The sequence below is a fragment of the Postia placenta genome (assembly GCF_002117355.1).
Source record: "Postia placenta MAD-698-R-SB12 unplaced genomic scaffold POSPLAscaffold_25, whole genome shotgun sequence".
NCBI classification, from domain to species: Eukaryota; Fungi; Basidiomycota; class Agaricomycetes; order Polyporales; family Adustoporiaceae; genus Rhodonia; species Rhodonia placenta.
In genome coordinates, this window is record NW_020169856.1 from 29,191 (window position 1) to 44,849 (window position 15,659).

Genomic DNA, 15,659 nt, shown 5'->3' on the forward strand with positions numbered 1-15,659 from the left:
GTTAAGGCGAGCCCTCCCTTGTCTCTTTAGATTTATGTGTAGGCTATCGATAAGGACCCCCATGCGGGGAGGGATCCTTCAAGTTGTCTGTGCAGAATACCCTCTACCTGTATTGAGCTCGAGCACGTCATCCGCTCCTCTCTGTGCCGCAGCACACGTGTGCTTGCACACACCAACACCTCGCCACTCCCGCAAAAGAAATGCATCCATCTGCACGACCAATGTGTTGAACATGTCGGTGACATACATGAACTTCATCATTGTTGACGTGAGCGACTGAAGGGAATAGTATCAGGGCACACTGTGGGCTCAACTGAAAAAGAACGAGTATTTTGGCCTGTCCAAGCATGGTGTTCGGGAAGGAATGTCGGTGCTGAGCCGTCCAGTCCTTGTAAACAAGACCATGCTATCAATATCAAGAACAGCATATGGCAGCTCGCTTGAGTCTTCCAACCGAGACGCATCTGCGAGTAATACGAACACCTGCGGAGACGTACCTTGAACAGGTTTATCATCTTCTCGAGGGTAGTGATGCGGTCCCTCTGGTCTATTACGCTCGACAGCGGTACATCGGCTCTTACAGGGATGTTCACACCAGCGAGCACATAGTGATGGCCATAGAATGAACCCACCGGTGGTGGACACGGACTGTCCCGGCGCCCTGGACGTGTTCAGGCAGAGGATGGCGGTGGCGTCGGCCTTGTCGTCAAGGACGTTGATTCCGAACGCGATCTGATGCGATATGCGTCACAGCGAATCCTTGTAAGGAGATGCAAACGAGGTGACCCGAAACTGAGCATGATTTCTGCCGTTGAAGATTTGTTGGCGAGCATATATGTGGCCGTGGAGCGCTGTAGGATTCGTGTACCTACATCAGCAATGCACCATTGATGTAGAGCGTTAGACAGAACATACTGACGAGTCGTTCTCACCTGACCATTGTTCGTAAACCGGAAGGAAGTAACTTTCCGGGCGTTGAAATGATACGTGATTCCGACGGCCGTGTTCAGCAGCAATGTTGACAACACAATCAGTGTCCGCGTTCGCATCGAAGGAAAGAGAGATGCTCACTGCCGTGCGCATTCAACACGGCCTGCTCGGATTCACCTCCCTCCACTCCACCCTTCCTTCCGTCTCCCCTTCCTGCCAACCTATCTGCACCTCCCCAGACACCTGCGCGAAAAGCCAGAACATCTCGAGCAGCGCTATGCTCGGGGTCTTCCCAGCACCAATATGCGCGCCCGGCCGCGTGCTAGGCATGGGCAGTAGCGCGCGGGTGGTCGCCTTTAACAGCAGAAGCCTGACTGTCGCGCTTGCCGTACGCGGATTCTGCCGGGTGGCATCGAGCGAATGGGGCCGAAGAGAACGGCAGAGGGTCACAGAGAAGGACCGTGTCCGCTGAGGAGGGACTGACGCGATCACTACGGATGCGCCTACATCTGGGTAAGTGCATCGAATAGCGTGTCCTCTTCGACAGCCGGCATACCAGCTGCTCTCGCGCATGTGCTCAATTCTTGTGAACACCACGGCCAGAGGCGTTGTGTTTAGGAGCAGCGGACTCATGACCAGCTTCTCTCAGCACTCGTTGCTAATTTGTAAGACACACATTTCCAGGATGTCCCTTCGGCGTGCGTATGGATTGGGCTACTGAGATGAGCTTCAACGCATCAGCCGGTATTCGAATGCACAAGGTGATCTATCTCGTTATGAAGAAAGGAACTTCGAGCCCGGTCATCCCACTGCACGCTCACTACATTGACGCACCTCAGATATGTGGAATCAGCGGTATGGGAAGTGTGCGCTGCCTATCCAGATTTAGATCATCCGTTTCCTTGCCAGGCGGTGTATCAGATCCAGATCTGTACCAGGTAATGACTGTTCCTCGCAAATGATAAGCCAACCACGCAAGCCTCTCTTTACACACCATAACTGAGCACTGCAACGAGTCGCAACGGATGGTCGCCATCAACAAACGATCGATACCCTCATTTGTGACGGGAATCAGTGAGCTACTACCTAGTCGTTCCGTCTCAGCTCAATTGCGGTATGCGACCATCCGTACTTTCCGATGTTGCGTGATGACTGATGTATCCCTATCGTATTCAACAGCCGTATTTTTCCATGAAACGGCATCGTAGGCCTTTATGTACACAGGTTGTGTGGGGGGACCTCGTCGTGAGTGCAAAGTCGATCATCATAGAAGACCGCCTACCAGCGGCAGGCACAGAGCAGAGGATTAAGCACTCGGAGAATTTTGAAATCGCGATTTCAACGGAACAAAATGTCCGTTGCGACTTCTTGCGCGATCCTCGCTATGTCTGTTATCTCAACTTGTCTCGCCGCCGCACTTCGTTCGGCGGTCAGTGGGCCGTGTCCAACAGCGTCCTGGCCCATCAGCATGGCCTACCATGTTCGCAATGTCAACTCGGTCTGTCACGACTCGCGACTTGGTTGTCTGAGCTACAGCCAGCGGCGGCGAAATCATGACTCGTGGAATTGCATGACGTGTGCACATGAAGTGAGCATCGACTACATTTCTTCGAATACGTCTTGAGGTAAATCACAATCGTTGCGAAGCAGACAAGCAGTGATGCATACACGCACACAAGTAAACGAAACCATGAATTAGTGAGCACTTCCAACTTCAGCTTTCATTGTGCTCAGGGAGTTGCCGGGAGGTCGTTCCTGTGTCATCAGTCTGATGGGCGATCATACCGCGGCTTACCCGGTAGGCTGCGATAGCCACTAATTGATTGCGCTGTCCATATGCTTGATCCCCTCAATCGAGAGGCCCCGAATGCGCTGCGGATTTTGCATGTTACAGTTGAACACAAGCTGCGAAACATGTATCACACTGCTTCACTCAAATGCAGAAGCCTGTACTCAATATATATATATGTACTGAGTTTCCGTGGCTGTCTCATTGTGCAACCGTCCCGTGTCTACTTCATCTCATATCTCTTTCACTCATCGACCAATGTCGGGGACACCATCAGAACAGCCTGCTGAAGAGTTCCTGGAATACGCGCAAGTTTAAATCATTGCATCTACGAAACTTCGTAGGACTTACTTCCACGCCATGGTGTAGCTTTCAACAGAATTGTATCTATTATGCATCTGTTGGTCAGTACTTCTGTGACAGTTCCAATGTGGCGACAATAATCATCTATGAAGCTCTCTTGATATATCATGTCACCCTCAACTTGCCACATGATGTACGATGTCTTTGGGGGCGAAAATCTATTGCCACACTACTCTCTGCTATCAACTGGCTTGCTATCACTGGTACTATCATTACAGCCATGCCCCTTCCGCGGAGTACTACACCAGTGTGGAACACATACTTCATGGGATGTTGATCTAATATTGACGGCGTGTGTTTAATTAGAGGTCGGTTCCATTATATCGGGTTTCCATTCCATATGGATGATTCATCCCACAAGATGTGCGTCTTACAATTATGCCTATGTGGTGACATTCCTCGTCTATTCCGGCATATCTCCATGTAAGAAATGCGACTCTCGTTCTCCAAGCCATTCTCAATCTATCTCCGAAGTGGTATCCGCTCTGCGTGTACACGCGGTGAGCGGACGCAACTGGCGCTGGGTATTGCCGGTCTGGCTCCTTGGCATGGCGCCCGTTGGCACCAGCATAGTCAGTATGTTGAGTATGACAAGGTGTTTACAGCTAAAGCAGGAGTATCATAGTGGCTTCTGACCCAAGAGACATCTTTTGTCAGTCCTCGACTTGGATGTGTGGGCAGTATGTCAATCTCCATAGTCGTATATGATGTGTATGCAAAACCTGTTGACCCTTTCATGTTCTACACACTCAATAATATTTACAGGAGTGGGTTTTGCCTTCCCATATTTCGAGATGTACTGATCGATGCCCTTACTCGCAATGCAGTGTTAATCATTACTCGTGTATCTGTGCTTGTCTCGAACATCCTCGTAGTCGCAGCAACATGGTATTACATTGGCCGTACGAGCTTTGTTAAAACACAGCTCGTACGTGATATGTGGACTGCAAGGCCCAATCTCACGACTGTCATGATTCGAGATGGTGAGTAGTAGCCTTAATATGCGGTATACCACAGCAGCTCATGCTCCGTGATCACAGGTACTTTGTACTTCCTGTAAGAAAGACAGTGGTTACTCATGAATGACGTCATTAATTTCATGAGCAGAATCATTTCGCTGCTCGACATTGCTGACCTCATCGTGAACACTATCACCATCTATGGTGTGCGTGTGTGTGTACATGTAATTGATTGCCCATACTGACATAGTCTCCCTAGTGCACCCTCGGGCTGGATATAACAAATCTGATTACAGCGTGCGTGGTCTTCATGTGTTGTACTGGGAGGTAACTGCTGACAGAGGCGACCCTTGCATCTTACAGGATGTCGAGCATCTCAATATCCCGCTTCCTCATCTGCATCCGCGAGGCTGCAGAACGCTCAACACAGGCATTCGGCTCCCAATCTCTATCCTTTGTCGATTCACAAGGCAGCGCTTCCCCCCAACCCCGGCTCTCCAGCTCAGAGTTTGCTTCAGACATCGCCACGCGCTCTGCACAGAATGGCCATGCGGAGGCTTTCCCCGATCTCGATGACAATGACGACAACTTGGACTCGGAATGTGGCGAAGAAGCACAGATAGCCGAAGATGAGAATGGGATTGAAATGGACGAGTATGCGGCAGGTGGACAGCAATCTCCTCTAGTGTGGGGCACGCATGTTGCGACATACTTCAACCTGCCGTTCATGTCTATTTTGTTTCGCTTCTATATCTATTGTACTCATCTCCTTCCGATCGTCGATCAGTCCCGATGATTCGATACTGATATTGGGACAATGTTCCGTTTATTTGAGGTCTTTGCAATCTAAGCTGCGACGGAAAAGTTGTGGGGATATGCCTCGGCACGTTCTTCGGACAAGACCCGCTAATATGGAATTGATATGCTTTGAGGTATGCAATATGGGAGGAGGAATAACCGTGGTCGAGACAGGCGGTCTGTGCGCTGAGGCTGTAGATGGCGAGTTCCGCCGTCCGTACTATATGCTGGAATATGCTGTTCGTCAAATGTTCCACGCGTCATTCCCATTTCTCTGGTCTTTCTTCTCTAGCAGATGCGCGAAGAGGTTAAGGCGAGCCCTCCCTTGTCTCTTTAGATTGATGTGCAGGCTATCAATAAGGACGCCCATGCGGAGAGAGAATTTTCAAGCTGTGTGTGCAGAATACCCTCTACCTGTATCGAGCTCGAGCACGTCATCCGCTCCTTCCTGTACCGCAGCGAAATTTGTGCTCGCCCACACCAACACCATGCCATTTCCACGAAGGAAATGCATCCATCTGCCAGACCAACGTGTTGAATGTGTCGGTGACATACATTACTTTCATAAATATCGACGTGCGCAACTGCAGGGAATAGTATCAGGGAGTACTGTGGGCTCAACTCGAAAAGGACGAGTATTTTGTCCAAATGTGGTGTGAAGGAAGGAATGTCCGCGTCGAGCTGCCCAGTCCATGTATACGAGACCACGCTATCAATCTCAAATATAGCATGTAGGCTCGCGGAATTTGTTTTCGGATGGCAGCATCACTTGGGTCTTCTAACCAAGACGCGTCTACTAGCAACATGAAAACTTGCGGAGGCGTACCATGAACAATGTCCGTCCGGTAGAATTTGCTCTACAGCGGTGAGTCAGTCCCTACAGAGATAGTCACGCCAGCGAGCACATAGTGATGGCCACAGAATGAAGTTACCAGCGGTAGACACACTCATGTTGCGCTCGCCGGATTGTCCCTGCGCCCTGGACGTGTTCAACACGAAGACGGCGGTGGCCGTGTCAATGACATTCATCATCGCGACCGCAACTGAATGTGTAATGCGTCAAGTAATCATTTTGCTAGGAGGTGTCAATGAGGTGGAATAACATTGGATACAGTACCTGCCATCGAAGACGGCTTGACGAGCATATACAGCGTCGTGTAATGCTATAGGACTGCGCGTGCTTACATCAAGGATGCATTATCGATCATTGTCGGGAGACCAGAAGGGAGTACGTTCCCATGGCGTTGATATGATACATGATTCCGACGGCCGTCTTCAGCAGCAATGTCGACGTCGCCTTACGTGTCTGCATGCGCCTGGAAGGAAGAAGATATGCTCACTTCCGTGTACACTCAATACGGCCTGCTCAGATCAATCATCCTCCATACCCTTTCGTATTCCCCTTTCGCTAACCTATCTGCACCTCCCCAAACACCTTCGCGACAAGCCGTAACATCTCAAGCAGCGCCTTGCTCAGGGTCTCCCAAGGACCAATGTGCGTGCTGGGCATGGGCAGCGGCGCACTGGTGGTCGAATTTAACAGTAGAAGCTTGACTGCCGCGCGTGCGGTAGGCGGATTCCGCAGAATTGCATCAAGCGAGTGGGACCAAAGAGGACAACAGAGAAATGCAAAGAACAATTTCCACTGAGGAGGGGCTGGTACGATCACTACGGATGCGCGTGCATATGGAGAAGTGCATCGGATAGGGGAGCACGCAAGGGAGGGCACAGTGATCCTAAAACAAGTCTATTATTAAACGTATAAGCGGAAGATACCCAGCCTGATGGGGCTATACGTCTCTGTCGAGGAGCTTCCGCGCTCTCGCAGCTGTGGGCTTGTAACTCGTAGACATATAATAAGACGTCTGCACTAGTGACCACCCCGCGTCATTCATCACGTCCACCGATCATAGACGAGTGCTTTCCGGTATATGCAAACCCAAGACGGGATTTGCTGCTCAAGAATGAACGCGGAGGTCACGCCAACGCAGTAGTTTAGGAAGCCTGCCAAACGTGGATTCGCAGTGAGAGGGCTCTAGGGAGTACTCATCTGGATAACGCGAGCCATGCACTTGTCTTAAGAATCTCCCAGAACGCTCTGCATTGTGTAACCTGGAATTCCTCGATTACTCCATCTTGCTGAAAGTCTAGTAGTATGGTGGTAACGGCGGAGAACGTGAGATGGTGTGCGAACCAGTGCGTAAGCACGCCAAAGTGTCCCGACGGGAGACGACAGAAATAATACTGTTCGACACGAATGCCTGAGTCGCCGTGACAAGCCATATGGAAAACAATGATTGCAGTATCAAGCTAGCTGGCGCCGCCGTGTTGAGTCGTACGAGGCATGGTCGTATTCGAGCAGCGATTGAACTCGGTCCGATTGCCATGACGTCGTCACAGTCAAGACCACCGCAACAAGGCGTGAGAATCATGTGTAAGCCCTACGCTAGGGTTACGCGGTTCGCTCAGCCACCTGGACGATTTCAGTCAGCACCAAGCTCTTCTCCTAGCTTAGCTTTGTGAAGCTTTGAGCAAATTCTATGCTTGTCATACTCCGACTCGCCACCAAAAATGACCGGTCTCGTCGTGGACACGGTTGCTGTCAGTGGTGTGCGTGGGCATCCGCGACCGAATGGCCGTCCAGTACCCACTTAGTTTTTCCCATCTATTCGCAAGGCAACTCTGCAGACATCGTCAATACACAAGGGATAATAATACACATGCCCTTCGTGCTGAATTCAATTCAAGAGGCAAAGACGGTACGGGAGAAGACGATCCAGGCGAAGGGCGCAAGGACGCAACATACATGCAGTCGGCGGACAGCAGCCTCCTTCGTGTGTCGCGCGTATCCTCAACCCGCATTCATTTTGCCTTCACTTCCCTATTGATTCGTCGTTCATTTCTGACCGATTGGCTACTACGATTGTGTATCGGTAAGTGTCTTCACTGGCTAATTTATCCTGAATCCTTTCTTGTGCATCATGTGTCAGCCTGCGCTCGATAATCGTGACGCTCGCGGACTGAACAGGAATCCGGTCCAGCTGGCCTTGTGGACTCTCGCCGCCCAGGGCTGCATTACCAGAGCCGTTAGATTGGCGGCTCGCTTTGACCTCCTCGCGCGTTTACTCAGGCATAAACTTAGAGCAGCATGGATGACAAATAAAGCAGATACACGAGCGGCGAGGTCCGTTCATTCCTCCCATGAGTACCACTCGGCAAGAGATGTGATGGACCAGCTGTTCGTGGGAGGCCATGCCCCTCGTACTTCGATCGGCGCTCATTGAACCTTTGCCTTGAGCAGGGACACGACGCCGAGACCAAAAGCCCAATGCAGGGTACGTACAACAAGGGATCCTGCGCGATTGGTTCCTGTATAGCAAGATCGCCTGGGGCTCTTAACTGGGAACACGTCCGCGAACACCGTGAGGCTGTCGCTCTGCAACGCAAATAACATTAACAAGTCCTCCACTATAGCTTGAACCAATCAATGCCCTGGATAAGCGTAATGTTGTCTTCTTGTGGAACATGCCTAGCGACGACGCGTTGGGATATACGGAGATGTTCACATCAGCGAACATATCGAGAGAACAACAGTACGGACAGGCCGTCAGGTTGTCCTCGCTGGAGGGTCCTAGCGTCGCGAGCACTTTCAGACCGAAGCTGACGGCGGCCTGGGCCATGCCGTCGAGAACATTGACTCCGTTCGCAATCTGAGATATTAAGAATAGGAGCAAGTGCTTGCGAAGGAATCTCCGAGAAATGGACTGGTGCTAAGCCAGATTCATCCGTCAAGGGCGCGCTAGCGGGTGCACATTTGGCCATAGCAGGTCCGCCCTTGCTCACGCCAGAATCCACCACGAGCGCATAGTATCGGGCACCACCAAGCGGGATGTCTCCTCTTGAAGCCTGTTCAGAGGCGGATAGCGGCACCATACGTGGACAAGGAAGCCGTGTTCATGCCAGCGGAGATGTTGACAACGCCTTCTGCGTCTGCGATAACCAGGGAATGGGGCCAGATGCCTACTTCCGTGCGCTTTTGACACAGTCCGCTCTACCCAACGTCCAACAGCGCACCGCTGAGACTCCACCCTTTCCTTCATTCGTCTATCACCTCCCCTTCGCGTTGGCTCATTTCTACATCCTAGATACTCCATGTCCTTAACATCTCCACGACGAGCCGCAAGATATGGAGCAGTGGGATGCTCGGCGAGTTCTCCGCACCAATGTGCACGCCAAGCCACGTGTTGGGCATTGGCAGCGGTGTAGGCACATCTCGGTGCGACACACATCGGCAAATGTTTGTCCGTCACGCACCGAAGGCAACCAGGTTCCGCAAGGCGAGCTCGAGTGAACGAGCTGCGGAGGAAGGCGGTTCTCGCTAAGCAGCTGGCACGATGACTGCAAATGCGCCTACGTCTGGCCAAGTGCATCAGACAGCGTGACTCGCAAACGTCAAGCGACGGCGCAGAATCGCGAGTGCTCTGGATCTCAGATGGACATGTCCATGCTGAAGCGGGGACGTCCTGACAGGTGGTTCAACATGACAGATATAGAGCACGATGGGGCCATGCGTGTCCGTCACGGCCTCGGAGTTCCGCGCTGTCAGCCTGCACTTCGCATACACATATGGTAAGACACCTGCACATATGACAGTCCTACACCTTCGACATCGGTGAGCGTTCGCATTTCTCAAGGACAGCCTCGCGGGGCGTAGTAGTTCAGGCTCAAGGAGAACATTTTACGGGAGCCCGGGTATCAGGACAGGGTCTATGATAGAATGAAACACCCGCCACGATATGTAAACGGATGTGTTATCCGACAGAGGACGACGCCCTCCATTGGGGATAAACCTGGATCAGAAAAAATTGAAGACGGCAACGCTCACATGTACAGTATGATCTATGCCGTTGCTCATATGGATTTTCGAGTGTGTTTTGCCGTGTGTCATACAATCCTTCGTTGATTGCATCTTGCTCCCGATTCAGTATTAAGCTGACGGCGGCGGCAGGTATGAGATGGTGCATGAACCAGTCAGTGCAGTGCGCCTCATGAAATCGCCACAGCATTCTGCGACATGATGCGATGGGAGACAGAATGGGTAGTGCTGCATTGAGTGCCTGAGGCTGTGTCATGCCAACCCCATGCCCTCGGAGAACAGCCGGGAAACAGGGAATGGCAGTTTCTACGCCGCCCACACTAATGGTGGCGCAAGAGATCATACAACGTTGGAATGTGTTCTCCGCAACGTGGTAGGCCACGATGCGATGCGCCGAGGTAATTCATTTGTCGTGAAGTCAGCAACGTCGTTCAGTAATGATCTACCATTAGATATTTGAGCATACACTGGAACTTGAAGTACTCACCATTCTCGTTCAACCCTCCCTGAATATGTTCGGCCTCGCTATCGCTGTATCTCGTTCACGCGGTGTGCACGTCTCCAGTCCTCCGAATCCGTGATGCATCACCGAGCACTACTTCCTCGACATTCTGCTCAGTGTGTGTCATACATGAGTCAGTCGAGTGAACTCACGAAAGTATGGATACTGCAAAGACGGCCTACGGCAAAGTTAGCTATGCACCATGAACACGCGTAAGCGAGTTCCCCGATACGTGCCCCAGTACATCAGAGATGTGAGTGAAGTATGATTGCGCGCTCAGATTTGACGTTGCGCCATCTGCTGGGGAGAATGGCGGGGGCATGGGACACCAGAACACCGGCAATGACCTGTAAGTGTGTGCGGAGCAAGGCCCTCGATGCGACCCTGATATTTCTATGGGCAGGTACACGAGCCAAACAGACCGAAGATCGAGCTGGAGACCCTCGGAACATGCGGCATGACCAATGCAACAAATACATCATCGGATGACACATCAGCCCGTCGGAATCATACACAGACCGCGCTTTTGAAGGAGAATGGACTACGGTTTCCAGCCCACCGTTGTATAAAGGAGGAAATACAGATCACCATTCGGCTGTGAAATACGTGTGCGGGCGACGCTCAAGATGATAGAGACATGCACGTCAATTGTAGACGTGACGACCTCGAGCTTTTCTCCTATTGTAAATAGGTTTGAAGCCCGGACGTATCCCGGACGTATGAGCACTCTGCGCCATGATTCGTTCCCATTCGGCGTCGGTGAGCGGTCGTCACTATGGGCTGATCTGAGTAAGGTATGCGCCAGGCTCGCCACGGAAATACCATGATGGCGCACGGGAAGGTCTCCCCATGAGCAGACGTGCAGTGCTAGGATTCATCAGAGGCACGGGGATGCTTCTCTCGATGAGAATACTTACCTGGACAGCATGAGCGATATATTCTTCTTGCAGCTTTTACAGCATTCTTGTTATGTGTAAAGCATGATGCTTGTAAGGCACTTTCTGAGTCTGTTGAACGCGATATATCACGACGCAAGAGGGGAGGAGCGATAGTGTTTTCCGAGAGCGCCAAGGCTAGAACACTCGGGATATTCAGAAGAGCAACAACGACGGACAGATGGTGTGAGGTGCTGCAGCGCGAGCTGGCTGTCGACATAGATTTACAGCGGTAAAAACTCAAAGCTGAAACTGCGACTCAAGTTGGCGGAGACCGTCTCGGTTCAATATACAACGTCCCTGAGATTGCATCCTCTTCTTGTACATTGGATATAAGCTCCTACTTGATTGAGGCTTGGCCAAGACAGAGAACTGTGTTCAAGTCCAAATTGAACGAAGCGGTTGAGTGCCGACTCGAGTCATGGCTTCATAACATTAGCCCTCCGCGTCAAGCGTGAGAAAATAACAGCCGTAGGTTACCGGGCGTTCATCCTTCGCCTACACAATCGGTCAACGGCATCATCGCGCCGTGGACTTCACGTCCAATCCGAGCCTTGCAGCTTCAGAGTTCAGACTGTGCGATGAGATATCAGGCCCAGTCAAAAGTGCATCTGAGCGGAACGAGGCAGAACGGGGCTTGTCTCGTCCAACTGAGTAGAGCGGTGCCGATCTGAGCGAGACATCCCTTATCTAGGCCCGTCACATCAAATGTCATTCCCAGTGAAAATGGCGGCTATTTTGTCTGATCACACTCCGGTGTTGCATGACGCGGATGCTTCATGCACGTCATAAGTTCCACTGGACACAACAATTCGTCATATATGCTGGACACCTTGTCTCCATACACGAACTAGATTTGATCATGTGACTGCATCCTCTGGCCGCGCGGCGCACTCTACATTCTTCTCCCTCTTACTACCACAATCAAGCACAAACTCGGCAGTATCCTATCCCTCTACTTGTAGAGACATATAGTAAGCATCAAGGAAAACCCACCACGGCATCTACGCACTACAAGCCCCCTACGATATCCTCATCGTCTGATGACACAGCAGCCATGTGAGTAGATCGTATATGATAGGCCAGACGTGTCTCAACGAGGAACGAGCGAAGTTGTATCTAATGGCGTCCGGTCGCTCTACAGGAGGTGAGCATACGTACGGTACAAGGGGCAGTAAGGAAGAATTTGTGAGCTTCAGTGAGATGGAAACATCGACCGAAGCTCGTGTCGAGAAACCTAAGTGTGCGGCAGCACGGTGAGTCATTATTAACTACAGTACTCGGGCTAAATGAAGAGGTCCGAATCTAGTGCTGATCAGGAATGCAAGGAGCGCGACAATGTCGCGCAGATCCTGACGCGATGTCGCGGCGTCATGCGCGTGCCCACACGCGGGGTGAACTTGTATATGGGGTACACGGACACCTTGACTGAGATAATCGCATAGGCATGAGGTGTTATCCCTTTTACGTGAGTCGTTATCAGCTCATGTTTAAAAATTAATGCGCATATAGTGACCCCATTTTCGAGATCAGTGTTCTTTCCACCTCCGTCCCTCTTATTGAAGGCATCTAGTTCGTACTCACATTCTCCAGTTCCCTCTCCCAGTGGCGGGCCCCTGGTGGGGTAGGAATACTCATTGGTGCGTCTACTCTCTGCGAGTACCCCCTGTCTGATATAGCTGACTCTGCTTGCCGTGCTACACCTCATAGGTCTCATTCGTACATACTCCTTGCCACATCTTCTGTGTGGCGCTTAGCGCGGACAGGCACACACAACCCTTCAGAACATGAGGCTACACATGAAGACAGTCCCCACACCATTGGCGATGGCAGCATGATGAATAGCATAGTGATAGATGTCCTTGCTGACATCAACTAGTTCACCCTCATGCAGTCTGAGATGCGAGAGTGCGTCCTGCTACCTGTCCTGTCCTACTTGTGTTCTCTGCTGACAATATGTGACTATGTAGATTGACTGAGCTGGGGTCTGCAATCCTGACAGGCCATATGTTGTGTCTGCTCGGCTGCAACATCAGCGAGCCCGAGATGTTGGTGGAAGCGCAGACGAGAAGTGGTCAGGCTGAAAGCAAGTGGTGGAGCATCTCTGGGCGTGGGCAGTGGGTTGTTTAAGGACAACGGCATGTATATAAACAAACGGAGTGTATTTGAACAAATGGAGTGTATATTAACAATCAGAGCATATATGCACAATTGGAGCGTAGCGAGAATATTCAGATAGCTTCGTTCCGCACCGATGGGCTCCGATATGCCCCTCGGTTTCAGTCCAGAATTGGGAGGTACAGCGGGGCATAACGTGGTCTATCGGAAATTCTGACAGCACGTCAATTGCTCCGATACACCACGATTCCCCTGGATCTGCTCAGATGCGATTTTGACTGGGTATCAGGCCTCAGGGCTTAAGGTTTGTGTAACGTGTTCTGCTCCACCTGCGGATCATATTGTCCTTCTGAAGCCAGGCGTCATGACAAGGATGTGATGACAGGATGGCCATGCTACGGACACTGATTAATTGTAGTGTCACATACATGGTTCTCTGGGTTGGGAACATCTGAATGCACGACAGGCCATCCTTTGCGTCAGTGATCCAGAGGCTATGTCACATAGCTTCGAAAGTCCCATATATATGGACTCAAGTCCTGTACCTATTCGTTGCTACCTTCTCGTATCCGGTATTCTTCTTTTGATTCCTGCCTGCGACCACTTAGCAGAAAATGTCGGCATCACCATCGGAACAGACCATTGAAGATGCCTGGGCTAAACAGGTGAGAATCATCGCATATTCCGTATTCTATAAGACTCACCTCTGTGTCATGATGTAAGTTCAACGTGAATTGTATCGAATATGCATCTGCTCGTCAGTGTCACCGTTACCTATCTGATACTCCAGCCTTAATCACCTTTCAGCGCTCCTGGCTTACTATGGCGCCCTGAATATGCCACATGATCTGCGATGTCTATGGGGGCGAAGATCAATCGCAACACTACTGTCCGCCATGAACTGGCTTGCAATCACTAGTTCCATCCTTATAATTATGCCTTTCCCATATCATACTAAGAAAGTATGAGAGGTTACATTCATAAGGTGCTGATCTTGTATTGATGGCGTGCAATGTTAGGAGTCAGTTCCCCGTTTTCAAGTTGCCATTGGTCACAAAATACTTACCCCACTAGATATCAAGCTTACGGTTATACCTTTCAGGCGGTATACATGTGCAGCACTGCCATACCTCCACGTAAGCAGTGTATTTCCCGTTCCCCAAGCCATTCTTATTCTGTCCTTGAAGTGGTAGCTGCCCTGCGTGTACATGCCTTGAGCGGAGGCAACTGGCGCTGGGTATTGCCAGTCTGGCTCCTTGGTATCATGCCCGTGGGCATTGGCATAGTCAGTACATGGAATATAACAGCAAGACGACTAAAGCAAATTCATTATCGTGGCTCCTGACCCAACAGGCATGGATCATCTTCGAAAAGCTTGAACTTATGGCCGCTGTGGGGGGCTCTTCCAGTATTCTGTATCATGTGTATGCACATTAATCAATATACTGACTGTTTAGGGTTCAACACACTGATCATAATTAACAGAAGTGAGTCCTCGCATCCCATATGTCTAGATGCCGATGTTAACGTCCGAACTACTCTCAATGTAGTGGCGGTCGCTTCTAGTGTGTCTGCGGTCGTCTCGGACATCCTCGTACTCGTAGCAACATGGCACTACATCAGCCGTACAAGCTCGGTGAGAAAACAACTGGTACACGATATGTGGACTGCAAGACCCAGTATCACGACTGTCATGTTCCGAGATGGTAAGTACTAGCCAGAATGTTCAGCCTAGTTTACCATAACAGCTCATCTTCTGCCATATCAGGTACATTGTACTTCGTGTATGTGAGAAAGAACAGATCCTTGTTTGATGGTACTCATTGCAGGCATAGCGCTATCTCGCTGCCCAATATGGCTGATTGTGTCGCAACCTGGGCCGTGCGTATTCATCCACAATCTCTTGACTACCTATACTGAAACTGTCACTCTAGTCTGACAACGCGTCAAATATATCATATTTGAATGCAGCGTGCGTGAATCCTCATGCGCCATAGTGTAGAGTACCTGCTGACACGTGAAATATGGCATCTTATAGGATATCAAGCATTCTGATTTCCCACTTCCTGATTTGCATCCGCGAAGCCGCGGAATGCTCCACACGGGCTTTCAGCTCCCAATCTCTATCCTTCATCGACTCACAAGGCAACTCTATCCCACGGCCGTGGCTCTCCAGCATAGAATTCGCCGCAGACATCGCCAACCCCTCTGCGGGAGATGGTGACGCAGATGTTTTCTCCGATTTTGAAGATGACCTGGATTCAAGAGGCGAAAATGATGCAGTTGATGGAATGAAGTTGGAAGAATGCGCAGCCTCTTTACATTTGTAGATGGACGTACCTGCTGATCATCCTCCTCCATCTTGCCCTTCATTCTCACTTTCTTCTGA

The 15,659-nt window shown here is 50.8% G+C and overlaps 6 protein-coding genes across 6 annotated transcripts; 4 read left to right on the forward strand and 2 right to left on the reverse strand.

Annotated features, from left to right (window-relative positions):
• Window positions 1–78: 78 nt before the first annotated feature.
• On the reverse strand, window positions 79–1,260 carry POSPLADRAFT_1160726 (hypothetical protein; the record flags this gene model as incomplete). Its single annotated transcript, XM_024487583.1, has 5 exons — window positions 79–210; window positions 248–388; window positions 498–547; window positions 633–732; window positions 1,108–1,260. 5 exons carry the CDS (start codon window positions 1,258–1,260, stop codon window positions 79–81), a joined length of 576 nt encoding a protein of 191 aa, XP_024332987.1.
• Window positions 1,261–3,818: 2,558 nt separating this feature from the next.
• On the forward strand, window positions 3,819–4,837 carry POSPLADRAFT_1160743 (hypothetical protein; the record flags this gene model as incomplete). Its single annotated transcript, XM_024487591.1, has 4 exons — window positions 3,819–4,065; window positions 4,144–4,247; window positions 4,301–4,338; window positions 4,405–4,837. The coding sequence occupies 4 exons, from the start codon at window positions 3,819–3,821 to the stop codon at window positions 4,835–4,837; spliced, it is 822 nt and encodes a 273-aa protein (XP_024332988.1).
• Window positions 4,838–5,273: 436 nt separating this feature from the next.
• POSPLADRAFT_1160668 (hypothetical protein) lies at window positions 5,274–6,349 on the reverse strand (the record flags this gene model as incomplete). The annotated part of the gene is made up of 5 exons (XM_024487578.1): window positions 5,274–5,357; window positions 5,395–5,548; window positions 5,666–5,696; window positions 5,787–5,882; window positions 6,253–6,349. The coding sequence occupies 5 exons, from the start codon at window positions 6,347–6,349 to the stop codon at window positions 5,274–5,276; spliced, it is 462 nt and encodes a 153-aa protein (XP_024332989.1).
• Window positions 6,350–7,559: 1,210 nt separating this feature from the next.
• POSPLADRAFT_1037634 (hypothetical protein) lies at window positions 7,560–8,553 on the forward strand (the record flags this gene model as incomplete). Its single annotated transcript, XM_024477244.1, has 4 exons — window positions 7,560–7,673; window positions 7,830–8,023; window positions 8,141–8,174; window positions 8,314–8,553. The coding sequence occupies 4 exons, from the start codon at window positions 7,560–7,562 to the stop codon at window positions 8,551–8,553; spliced, it is 582 nt and encodes a 193-aa protein (XP_024332990.1).
• A 1,427-nt stretch (window positions 8,554–9,980) lies between these two features.
• POSPLADRAFT_1160732 (hypothetical protein) lies at window positions 9,981–12,597 on the forward strand (the record flags this gene model as incomplete). Its single annotated transcript, XM_024487586.1, has 8 exons — window positions 9,981–10,088; window positions 10,335–10,429; window positions 10,498–10,566; window positions 10,909–11,011; window positions 12,096–12,211; window positions 12,234–12,299; window positions 12,322–12,408; window positions 12,462–12,597. The coding sequence occupies 8 exons, from the start codon at window positions 9,981–9,983 to the stop codon at window positions 12,595–12,597; spliced, it is 780 nt and encodes a 259-aa protein (XP_024332991.1).
• A 1,287-nt stretch (window positions 12,598–13,884) lies between these two features.
• On the forward strand, window positions 13,885–15,600 carry POSPLADRAFT_1160728 (hypothetical protein; the record flags this gene model as incomplete). The annotated part of the gene is made up of 10 exons (XM_024487584.1): window positions 13,885–13,988; window positions 14,345–14,406; window positions 14,458–14,555; window positions 14,624–14,694; window positions 14,756–14,757; window positions 14,821–14,976; window positions 15,039–15,054; window positions 15,100–15,151; window positions 15,205–15,242; window positions 15,309–15,600. The coding sequence occupies 10 exons, from the start codon at window positions 13,885–13,887 to the stop codon at window positions 15,598–15,600; spliced, it is 891 nt and encodes a 296-aa protein (XP_024332992.1).
• Between the last annotated feature and the right edge of the window lie 59 nt (window positions 15,601–15,659).